The sequence below is a fragment of the Phoxinus phoxinus genome (genome assembly GCF_949152265.1).
Source record: "Phoxinus phoxinus genome assembly, chromosome: 3".
Classification (NCBI taxonomy): Eukaryota; Metazoa; Chordata; class Actinopteri; order Cypriniformes; family Leuciscidae; genus Phoxinus; species Phoxinus phoxinus.
In genome coordinates, this window is record NC_136878.1 from 26,267,614 (window position 1) to 26,280,266 (window position 12,653).

General features: G+C 36.1%; 1 protein-coding gene across 8 annotated transcripts in view; it reads left to right on the forward strand.

Annotated features, from left to right (window-relative positions):
- Positions 1–12,653, forward strand: part of arid3c (AT rich interactive domain 3C (BRIGHT-like)) — an 82,833-nt gene that overhangs the window by 43,992 nt on the left and 26,188 nt on the right. For all 8 annotated transcript variants that reach the window (XM_079606471.1, XM_079606470.1, XM_079606474.1 and 5 more), the window contains one exon: positions 9,314–9,386. In XM_079606471.1, coding sequence (XP_079462597.1) covers positions 9,314–9,386 — 73 coding nt within the window. The remainder of the gene's footprint in view (positions 1–9,313; positions 9,387–12,653) is intronic.

The following is a 12,653-nucleotide window of genomic DNA, read 5'->3' on the forward strand; positions in this document are numbered from 1 at the left end:
TAAAGGCGACACTAGAAAAGAAATAACGAATGAGTAGGAGAGGTCGGTAGACTACTCTAACCTTCCACCTTTCCAGACACAGAGCTCACACACCCCTTTCATACATGTGCGTTTAAACGGAAAGCTCTTTTGTACACTTGCAAGTTTTTTCCTTCATTGAAATAATAATTTGGCGGCTGCCAAAATGAATCTTTGTCCCGTCAAAGGCCGTTCTGCAGTACTGGTACGTTTGCACTCTGTGAAGAGCGTCAAAGGTTTCTATTTACAACACGTTTTTGCAGCTTTGAGCTTTGTAACCAATCACAGACATATATGTTAAGTGTGTGAACATAATGGCCAATCAGATGTGTTTAAGTGAGACAGAATCCATTCAACACTGCCCAGAATGGCAGAGTTTTTGTTCGGCGCGATTCCTGCACACTTGCGAATCCTTTGATTATAACCAACAAAGTATAAACACAATGTTGGAGGTTTTTCTTATGTTGTTCACTGAGTTAGGGTCACATGATTCATTCGCATCAAGATGTAGAGACAATGTAGAGGTGTCATAGGTTCAGGTATTCTCAATTTGGCTAAAGCCCGATATAGGCCTACTTCAAGTAAAATCGAAGAATTGGTGGGACGTTATTTCGAACAAAATTAGGCCAAACAAAGTTGGAGTTCATTTTAGGAGTTCAAAACAGCTTGCCAAAGTGAACTTTCTGGAAAAGTTCAGTCTGACTGGTAAATGCCTTTGAACTACCATTGATCCATGGTGATTATGTAATAGATAGGTGTACGTTAACGCTGTCAGTTTTGGGGATTGACAACCGCATTTACTTACAGGTGTGAGTCTTGAAATGTCCTGTTCACACAGCAAATTATAGTTACGTCTTGAATACTGTCTGTATGAACGTTCAACAGGAGTATTCTCTTACCAGAAGCCATAGCTACAGTAATATCACGGCAGCATCCATAAAACTGAAATGTTTTCACATGGCAAAAGTCCAATCGAGCCGCAAGTTAAAATTTCCATTAACCGACAGCAGCTTTAATATCTGGGTGGAGAGCGTAGCATTTGAGTTGTGCATAGAACACAAGACTGACGGGATCCGCTCTGGTGGAGCTCATATCAGCTCATATCTCTGTCGCTGCAAAGCTTTTTACCTAAAGTAAAACCACTATGCAACCATGAACTGCGCTCTACACATCATGTTGACTGAAGGTGTATTCCATTCGACTGTAAGTGGACTGCGAAGTTAAAGATGGCGTGACTTTTCTATTTGTCTTTTTAAAAAAAGGCTATACATTTTTTTTTATCGATACCGAACTATATGAAAAATTATATTGTGATAATTTTTTTGCTATATCGCACAGCCCTACGAAAACCTGTGACACACGGTGCATGTGTTTGTGCAGCACAGAGCCTCTCTCTTGCACTGTGTGACTTGACAGACAGACAACTAGTTGTCCAGTCCGGTTCAGTTCACACAGCGCAAGGAATGCGGTTGTGAGTCCTGAAAATGTACTGGTGTGAGTTCGGTAATAGAATACAGTCATCACTCCCGTAAATAACTGAAATGTGTATGAACGTATGAAAGACCCAAGTACACTGACAACCAAATTCTGTTGCTGTGTGAACATGGCCAGAGGCTACGCCTTCTTCTCAAGTCCGTTTCTTTTGTTCTGACTGTCGAGGTCAGACACGAGTAAAAACATGAACACACTGGAGAGTTGCTTTAGAGTAGAAATTGAACTGAAAGAGACACTGACACAACAAGAAATCTATTGTATAAAGTGTTATATTAATAAACTTGATGTCACGTGACTGGAGTGCTGAATTGCAGTTTAGTCAAACATATCCACATCAGAAGCTTTCTTAACCTCTGTTTTTATCTTTTTATTTTTTTATTGAACACGTCACTCTCAGCAGTGTGGACGGCATCGGGATATTGGCTAACAGTATATTACTGCTTTGGGTACTACTTTATACCCAAATGTCAAAACATTTACTCAAATCAATGAACAGCACTAATAAAGCCCCAGTCTTACAGATCATTAACTAAAAAAAAGGGTTTAGTTTTAGGGTTTAGTTACCCTTTAATAATGTATTTTTAGAATGCTTCGTTTCCAATAACTGCTTCATTTTAACACCATTTTGTAAAACAGGCATGTGCACTCTGATGTAAACAATCCCAGCATGGATGAGAAGCATGGTGGCACTTACAGAAAGGCATAAATAACAGTTACCCCTTTAAAAATAACAGGCTATGTATGCGGTGTTAAAAGCTTTAGCAATTTTCGTAATGAGAAAATCTGATAGCGTCACATGCCTCTGCTCAAGTGACAGATACATAGAGCTGGATAATATATAATACATAAGTTGATAAATACTTTCATGTGATTGTAGTATAAACACATTTCAATACATGTTATATATATATTAAAGAATCAGTTGAGGAATCAACAGGAGTTTTGATAGGAAGATTGACTGTCATGAAGAGATAGATAGATAGATAGATAGATAGATAGATAGAAAGAAAGAAAGAAAGAAAGAAAGAAAGAAAGAAAGAAAGAAAGAAAGAAAGAAAGAAAGAGAAAGAAAGAAAGAAAGAAAGAAAGAAAGAAAGAAAGAAAGAAAGAAAGAAAGAAAGAAAGAAAGATGGATAGATCATTTAACTTTACTGTAAAAAACAAACAAACTATAACCTTGGTTGTGTAAAGTGGATGTGTCATCATAATTTCTAGATGTCTCTTATCTGATAAACTTTGGCAAATCCAGTGATTAGTTCTTCCTCAAGAAAGCAAATATTGTATCAGTCCAGTACCTTGTAAATGCGTCCTGGATAAAATATCTGTGTGCATGAAGACAGTCAATCAGATTAGAGTTTGCCAGATCATGCAAGCTTTCAAGTTTTGTGTGTGATATTCATAAGATGCTCACTGGACCGTCTGCGGCTGAGACTAGTATACAGTAGATACGCCACTCCCACAACAGCATACCGAAACATATGTATATTTCACTTATTCACAACATCAGACAGAGAGAAGCGCCACAAAAGACCTGTGACACTTTGATTGTGATGTTTCTACAATTTCAAAAGCATTTTTTATTGCTTTATATAGTTAATCAGTAATCAAGAATGCAATGTACAGTTTGGGTACATTCAGATTTTATTCTGTATAATAAAGCTTTATCAGTTGCTCCTCAGTCATCACTATAGTGTTTATGACTCTTTCACTTTTAATAGTTTTAAGAAAAAGGCAACAATCACCCCTGTATGATACTGTATGTGTAAGCTGATAAATCCATTATGTAGCGCCTGCCGTAACGTTCTCTGTACATCCTCCCAAAGGTCAGGTTTGAAGCCACTGTCTGTAATCCGGGACCAGCATACTGCCATAAGGAAATACAAACCTTTGAAAGATGGCTACATGCTTTTACATTAAATTATTGATGGAAAACACACATACAGAAAATGTCCTGGTCAGATTATGTATAATTCATGGGGCTCTGCTTGAGTGACTGAAGATTTGCTGTGTTTTTCACTTGTAATTAAAGAGCGAAATGTGAGTGCTGAGCAGTTTTCAGCCTAATCCCTTAATTGCACTATGGGGATTTGCCATTAAAGTGTCTTAAATTCTGTCAGACAGCCGACATTCTCTTTCTTTTTTCTTTTTTTCTTATCCCTACATGAGATCAATCTGTGGCACTCTAGCACAGTGAATTTCATTAATGTCAAAGGTAAAATTATCAGAAGAAGATGTGAGGAAATAACAGTTGCAAAGACTGAAAAAGGGTCTTATTCAGATACCTTTTTACATCTGATCATCTCTGTGGAACTTGAGGTTGGGCAGAGTAGCTTCAGACGTCTTTTGCAATCTCATGGACAAAGCGTTAGTCCGCAAATCACACAGTAAAACAAAATGGTGAAAGAAAATGGTAAGAAGTTAATGGACCATCCCCACATTCTCTTGATGAAAGCAGAAGTGACGGTTGATTTCTGAGCCAGGATTGCATTATATGACGGCTACTGTACTGTACTATTTAAACATAGCAGAGCTACTGTATCCAAAGTGCTGAACAAAGTAAAGAAAAAAGAAAAAAAATCAAACAGTAATTAGCTTCCGGCCAAACGAACATATGAATTCGACTTAAGTGTAAAGCACAACTTATGCAGGTAATGCGGACGTACTGTTGATATTCGCGCTACGCCATGACGCACTACGCTACTTCCGACACAAGGAGACTGCGTATGGCCGTTTGGTCGGAAGCTAGATTTTACTTTGTAGCGTGAATATTTTTCTTACCCAAACTCATGGCATTATAAAGCTCAGAAGCGTCAGGGTGTTTATTAATATAACTCCGATTGTATTCGTCTGAAAGAAGAAAGTCATATACACCTATAGGATGGTTTGACGGTCAGTAAATCATGGGCTAATTTTCACTTTATATGTAAAATAATGACATGCATTTTAATGACATCATAATAATAATAATTATTGTTGTTTTTGTAATTATTACCTATAATTTTTATTCTAATTATTCAATGTTTTAATATTTTTTATATATTTATTATAATAGAATAATAATCCACCATAATGTTTAGGTAAGGTTTATTTGATATAAATTTTATTTGAGTGCAGTAAGTGACCTGGATAATTAATAGGCGGCCCAAAAAATAACCACTTTTCCATACAGTGTGACAAAAAAGTGATTTCGATCTTGCAATTATTGAAAATGTAGCTTGTTACTTAAAAAGCTACACTTTTGAAAATTACCTAAAATATTGTCATGATATTCAGTTTAGTGGTTATTTTATTTTTTATTTTAGCCTGTAATACATACAACCTTGTAAAATATTTAATAAATACAGTATGTGATGACATTATACATTTTAATTTCAAGTCAAGTCCAACAAATCAGTTTCGTACACAAGTACACCATGACAATCTGATTTAGTCTGGGCAAAGGTCCATGCTCATCACAGAAGGGCCTTTCTCACACCTCCCACGTGGGAGTTAAAGAGGCATCCTGCACTGGCCCTGTAAAATAACACTTAGCTCTGCCAGTACATGCTCAACTCACTGCCACTTAATCCAGTCCGTCAGCTCAAGTACCCGATCAAATGCCATTAGGAGGAACTCCATCAAGGAAAGACAAAGATCAGCTCTTCATATTAGCTTACACATCTCATTATGTCAGCTGAGTGTGCGTGTGTGTGCGTGCGTGTGTGTGCGTGCGTGTGTGTGTGCGTGTGTGTGTGTGTGTGTGTGTGTGTGTGTGTGTGTGTGTGTGTGTGTGTGTGTGTGTGTGTGTGTGTGTGTGTGTGTGTGTGTGTGTGTGTGTGTGTGTGTGTGTGTGTGTGTGTGTGTGTGTGTGTGTGTGTGTGTGTGTGTGTGTGTGTGTGTGTGTGTGTGTGTGTGTGTGTGTGTGTGTGTGTGTGTGTGTGTGTGTGTGTAATGGAATGAAAGCAGCACTGGCAGTCGGCCAGTTTGGACCAGTGCCAGCGTGACCAGTTGTGTTGTTCTCTAATTAACTCCTGCTCCCTTGCGCCTGTGCTTCTCACACACTCACATTCAAACACACAGAGCCACACTAAGCCCAGCAGTTTCCTAGGAGCTCCGGCACCCAGTGCACACACACACACACACACACACACACTATCAGTGCCACACACAACGAGGGAGCTTCTTGTGATCGATTCTATTGTCATGGGATTTTTTTTTTTTTTTTTCAGTATTGATGCTTGTTAATTAGTGGTTTGTTGTTAGCACAGATGGTGATTGTTACCTTCAAAATTATATATTCCACTAACTTTTTGTTCTTAATCTCCAGTTACGGACAGTGGTCTCTAATTAATAAATATATATATATATATATATATATATATATATATATATATATATATATATATATATAAACAGCAATTATGTACTTTTACTCTTGGTTTAAGCTTACATTAGGCATATTGTAGGTCATTATCACAAAATATACCCTCACAGGGTGATCCATTTATTTTGCGGTAATGACCAATATACTGTATATTATAAATGTTTTTATTAAGCTGTTTACCAAATGAATAAATAAATGGACATGAAACATTGATTTTAATTAGTTTTTTAGTGAGAATAAAGAGACTGCAGAGTGCTTTGAGAGCCATGAAGTGTTTTGCCAGCGTACTGGTTCTCAGCCAGGGGCCACAAGATGAATCAAAATTATTCAAAAGAAAAAGGAAGCAGCAAAATAAGCTGAAACTACTGAAAATCAAGATTCTTATTATAATTCACCCCCTCAATAAGAATCGTTTTAAAAGTGTAATTCCTATAACTGGCAAAGTCATATAAATTGATAAAATCGTGTAACTATTTAGCCGTTTTTAAACATTTTATGAATACACATTTTTATAGTTATGCCAAGTTGAAAAATATTTTATCAGGTAGAAATTGTAATATTTTACTTTACAAAAAATGTTGACAACAGAATGCCACGATTGACTAATCAGAATTGGGTATTTGTGAGAGCTCATGGAAAGATCATAATAAAAATATGTTTAAAAGGGCACTAATATTTACACCTAAAGTTATTTTACTTTTACCTTTATTTTTCCCTTACATCTGTGCTGCTAGCCGAACTTTTGAATGAGCACGCCCATGAGTATAACACAGAGTGAGTGTGTATTATTTGCAGTGTCACAGAGGTCACGAGGTATAGAAGTAAAAGCATTTCCAAACTTTTAGGTCAACAGTCAGTCTCTCTGCTGAGCTTCCAGGTTTTAGTATGACATGTAACAGCTCTAGACTGCCTGAAGCTCCATTTTAACTGGGTTCAAAGTCATATCCCAGCTCCCCCTTCATTGCTTTTGTCAAAATGAGCGGTGTGTGTGTGTGTGTTCAGTCACAAAGAATGTCACCCTGTCACCAGCCAACGTACCTGATATAAGGATTGTGAAACTTGTCTCTCTTGGACATTAATTGTACAACACAATATTTTTTTTTCCTACTCTGGGAGTCAGTGTCCTTGATTTGCTGGACCCCTCAATGTCAGTCAGGAGAGGTCTGGTTTTGTCCTGAGAGCCCTGGTAACAATGTCTTGGTAGAAGCTGAACATTTCAGTTGCGTGTGATCATTTATTGTGTTGTCAAGAGCTCCCTCTACTGAAATCCCGGCGAGATACTTCTTTCAGCAATAACACTTAAAGAAGAGTGATATACTGAGATCAAGATTAAAAGCATATTTTACTTTGTATGTCCTGCTTTTGATGAGTTGTGCAAATAAATGCAATGATAAATCAATGGCATATTTTGATTGTAATTCATCCATATTTTGTTGGTCCATACATGTTGAACCGGTAGTTGCTGAAGGTTGAGTCAGGGTGTGATCACAGAGTGTAACAGCAGCCTCGGGGGCTTGACACTATAAGCAGCTTGTGTCATTCGAAACTACAAGGAATCATTGAGGCGCTTTATAATGATCACACACATGTGCTCAGCAACTGAGTAGATCAGTAAGGAACGACAGAATGGCTTATGAATGACATAGACATGTGACTTGTGCGCAGATAGTGAGGGAGGTTTAAATCAATGAACAGTTAATTAGGTATATTTATAATTTTTATAATTTAATTAAGACATTATGTCATTAGCACAATAAATGCATTTGGAAAGTGAATTATTTGGATTGTCTCCCATTGTCCCTTTGCACTCCCTTTGTTTAAAACCTGTTTATCAAATTCTCCAGCATGGTTTGAGAATATCTGCTATTAGAGATAGTGGAGAATCTTTAATATTTCTGATTCATTTTATAATTTACGTCATAAATTAGATTTTAAATCTCAGCTCACCAGTGCAGTCACAGGCTTTTGGACAACACTGTATGTAATTTAACAAAATAGATTATGCCGTATAATCAGTGATTTCAAATTCATATAAATCATGTCACACCAAAATATAGATTAACGTGAGTCTTGTGAGACTACATGCATCAGTGCTCTGCATTCCTGCAGTCATGATGCTGGGAATAGACCTAATATTACCGTAATGGACCACTCAAAGGTGAAGCAGTGCTCTAATGTATTTTCCATCTGTTAATATTTAATGCAACATTGTAGACGTCATTAATTACCCCTTTGCTGGTCACCCTAGCTTAGCGATGGCCTCTGAAAGTGACAGTGTCACAATTACATCACCTCAATCTTAATGAATCTCTAATTTACTGTTATAGCTCCTGGCACCTCAAGTGAAGAGGGCAGAGTGCTGGATAGATAAAAGTGAGCAATGTATTTAAGATGTGGACAAATTCACCTGGTATTGTTTAAAAATGAGAAATGCTATTTTAAAATGTTTTGATAAAATATCTCAAACCAATTTGGGTTTTGGAATGTATATTTTCCCTTGAATGATTTATCCCAGAATGTTTTCTTGTCTTACTTGCGCAACATCTGCGTTTAAATCTGCATACTTTAAGAGAAGCCGAATTCTCATGTTACACGTTCTGTGCCTGTTTCGTTAGGGTTTACATTATGTCGCTCAACAACCTGCCACACAGTTGATCTACACAAACCGATTAAACCCACAGATATGGACAACCGCTGAACAGATTCAAATGTCACCTTGCCATACATCTTAAAATTATGAAGCACATAGATTTTGACATATCAGGTGCAGGTCACTTGACAGGCTTTACTGCATTTTAGAGCTTCATTCATGCGATTTTCTTTGTTTGCTTGTCGTATTTCGATCAGAACATGTTTTATTCGTGCTGCAGGTTTGGAAATGTCACATATGGGTAAAAGCCTGTTGTGTCGTATTCACACGGTAAACCCACTGTACCTTTTTCCGAGGCATTGATTGCATTGGTCCTTTAATATTGGTGACAGCTAATACACTCCTAAATGATCGGTTATTATCTCCGGGGCCTTGTTCCATGTGCCCCGCTGTTTCCAAAGGTCATCCCTCTGTCTTCCTGTATCGACCTGCCCGCCTGTTAACGTGGCCTAAGACTTATTGAAAGTGAAGGTTGAGGAACATATTTCCATCAGGTTGCAGTCTTCTCCTTCACGAGATGGCTTTTAAAAGGCTCTTTTGAGCATGTCCATTCAGAGAGCGGGGACAGGATGAGAAAACATAATGGATATGCCAATAAATTGAAAAGCGCCCTTAAAATGCATGTGGTTTCCCACTGGTGTGGATGTATTAGCATCCAGCCTTAATATAATGCATTTAACGATAGATGGGGTGTCTTGTATATGCTTCACAGTTTAAAACTTCATAACTGTAATAACTCAAAGCAAAATCATCACAATACTAAAAAAAGCATCTTTTTCATTTCACAGCTATACGAACTGGACGATGATGAGAAAAGGAAGGAGTTTCTTGACGATCTCTTCAGTTTCATGCAAAAAAGAGGTGAGTCTTGTTATGTACAGCTATTCAGATCACGAATGGCAGAAGCACACACCCCTTCACACCCACATTGCAAAACCACATGTTGCCTTTAGATGATAAGGCTCACATATGGTAATTATAGGACTTGCGGGTGATATTTTAGCCATATTCCAGGTACAATTGTATTCACCGATCTTCATAGCAAAGCAAATAACAAAACAAGCTTATAAATATAAGGTTTTCAGTATTTTTAAAAGAATTAATATAACAAGGATCTCATTTCATAAGAGCAATTGGAAAAAGTAGGTTTGATATAATTGTGTGCCACCTGTGTTTGGGAACAAAGCATCATAAATGTCCAAGCACCCATCTGCAGTCTTGCCAACAATAGAAATGCAGGGTTTATTGTTTTGGTAAAGGCTGAGAATGTGTAGATACTATTGTGATAGGCTTTTTCAGGTTTCCTGCTTGAACCGTCCATTTCTCTGAAGTGTTGCTGCCACTGTGGCGTGTCTCTGCCCCTGATGCTATCTGAAACAACGGCTTCTGCTGTTTGTTTTATAATTACTCTCAGATTATGTGAAAACATCCCTGAGGGGATGACCTTGCCACAGTGGGGAAGGCAGCATCCTGGCATTATGTTAGCCGCCATAGCATAATGAATCTTTTTTTGCTTTATTGAGGAGGGAGCTACATCATCGGAGACGTTTTTTCCCACCGATCAGTCTCCGATATTTTATAGAGGAAATAGAGGCATTAATGGCCCTGCATAATATGAGGAAGTTTGCAGCCTTTGAAGACTTTCCAAGACAGGACAGAGCTATTTTAAGTACACAGGACCGTCTTTGTTGTAATATGTTACAAAACTTCTGTTTTGCTAATATGGTGTATATTCACTGTCATTTTGGTTAACGTCCAAGTTGATTTTGTTTCCGTAAACTTGTTACACTTTTGTAGTATCTATGTGAGCAAACAATGCATTCAATTATTTTCATAATACAATCAAATATGAAGATGATATATTTCTAAATAAAATAAAATATAATAATAAATATATAATATATGCTAAATTAGACATTTTTTGTAATATTTCAGAATATTACTGTTTTTACTGCATTTTTGATTACATAAATGCAGCCTGGAGAGTATAAGAGTAAAACAGTAAAAATCGTAACTGCCCCAAAAATTTTGAATGGTAGTGTAAACAAAGTAATACATCAGCTTCCAAATAGAATAGAATATGTAATATATAATTCTGTTCTTCAGAGGATTTTCCTCCTTTTAGTTTTCATTTAAGTTTATCTGTTCACTTTGATTTATTGTACATTAAAAGCCATAGCTGTAATATAACATATACAGCCAATATCACACCACTTTTGTTTGAAATGTACTTGAGTATGATTGAATGAAAAGTTGTATTATGAACTTGTCAGGCGCAGTGGTCTGCAAGACAAACAGAAAATGCAGCAGCTTGTTTTCTGAGAATTTTTTTTTTTTAGCAAGAAACACTCTTAATCCATGAACAATGACAGATGTGCTTTTCTAACAGTTGTGACTGTGGCTTCCTTACACATTACACTAGAGGTACTTAGCAGGATCTCAATAAAATCCTTGCAGATTTTCTGTAATATTATTATTACTGAATAGCTCACAACATTGTGACGGCTGGCTATTCAGAGCTCACTTCATGCTTTTGTCCATATGCACTCCATACAGTATTAGTGCTATGATGATGTTGTTGTTGTTGTTGTTGTTGTTGTTGTTGTTACAAGTTTTGCATCCACGAAGGGGAGATATCCAGCAATGTACAATGAAAATGTACAGTATTGGATTACTTACATTATTAATAATAAATGAATATATTATATATTTATTCATAATTTAATTAATTAATTTGATAAATGTTGTTTCCCTTTTCAAAAAGATGCCACATTAAAATAAATAGAGAAAAAAAAAAAAATAGCATAATAAGCCTTTTTCAAGAATAAGGTCAAGTTTTGAAAAGGTAAAAAGTCAAATGAAATTGCAATCATAGCATTACTAATTATAATCTATTATAATTAGTTACTCTTGTTACTTTTGTCTTTTTTAATCAGTCAAACATACTGTGTTTGAGAGCAAAAATAATTATATTGTATTTAAAAAAAAAATATTGCAAACAAAAAGTTTTCTTAAAGCTGTTTTAATTACAAAAATAAAGTAATTAATAGCAAACCTCTTTGCAGTTCAAGTACATTTTTGTTTGCCTTTGTGCCGTTTTCATCACACACGCACAAATTTGCTCTCTGTTCTGCTGTCATTGTTTGTGACTCTAAAACCTTTGCTTGCAGGTTGAAATGTTTTGAATTCAAGTGAAGCTGCACTTCAGTGGGTGGTATTTAAGCACCCAGAATGAAAGGTCACTCTCCCTTGGCGCAATAATAGTCTTCATTATTCATTAGTCTTCATTGTAAAAATTAAATACATATTAATGCTTACCATTAAAGTTACAAAATATATTCAGTCAAGAGCAGAGAGTGATTTTCTTTGTCTTTTGTTCTTTTATTAACATGACAGGAATATTAGGCTGCTGTCACTTTAAGAGTTTGTGCACGGATCCAATACACTGTTACACATCATGCGTTTTTTCTCAACTATTTACTTTCCAAAACGTAAACTGTGTTTAACTTAATACTTGCCAAGATGGCCATTTTGACAATGTTGTGTGTATTTGACTTTTTAAGAACGAAACATTTCAAGACTCACTCCTTGCTGTCAATCCCAAACAGCGACTATGAATGGAGCCATCATGGACATTTGTATTACTGATAGATACCTTTTAATTCTTTGCACTTAGTTTTTATTGTAAAAAAAAAAAAAAAATTGAAATATTAATGGCAGAAGTTACGGTTATTATTTATTGTTTGGGGAAGTAAAGGATTAATCGACTGATCAGAAAATAATTTTTATTAATCTTAAAAATAATCAATAGATTTATTCAACTAATCGTTAAAAAAAAATTGTTAGATTAATCAATCATCAAAATAATAGTTAGTTAGTATTATACACAGTAAATCTTTTCTGAAGCTTTCCATACCAGTTACAGTTTCCATACCAGTTTTTTGTAGTATACTTTGTTTATACATCATGTGTGGCCATTTTTGACTAGTCAAACTATCTTTGCAACAGATTTTCTTGTTTTAGCAGAACTCCACCTTGGTGGTTTAGTTTAAAGTTTGAGGCAGTTACAGGTCACAGGATATCTGATGTATTTTTCCTGAGAGGCGACAGATGACAGAGAGGATTGAG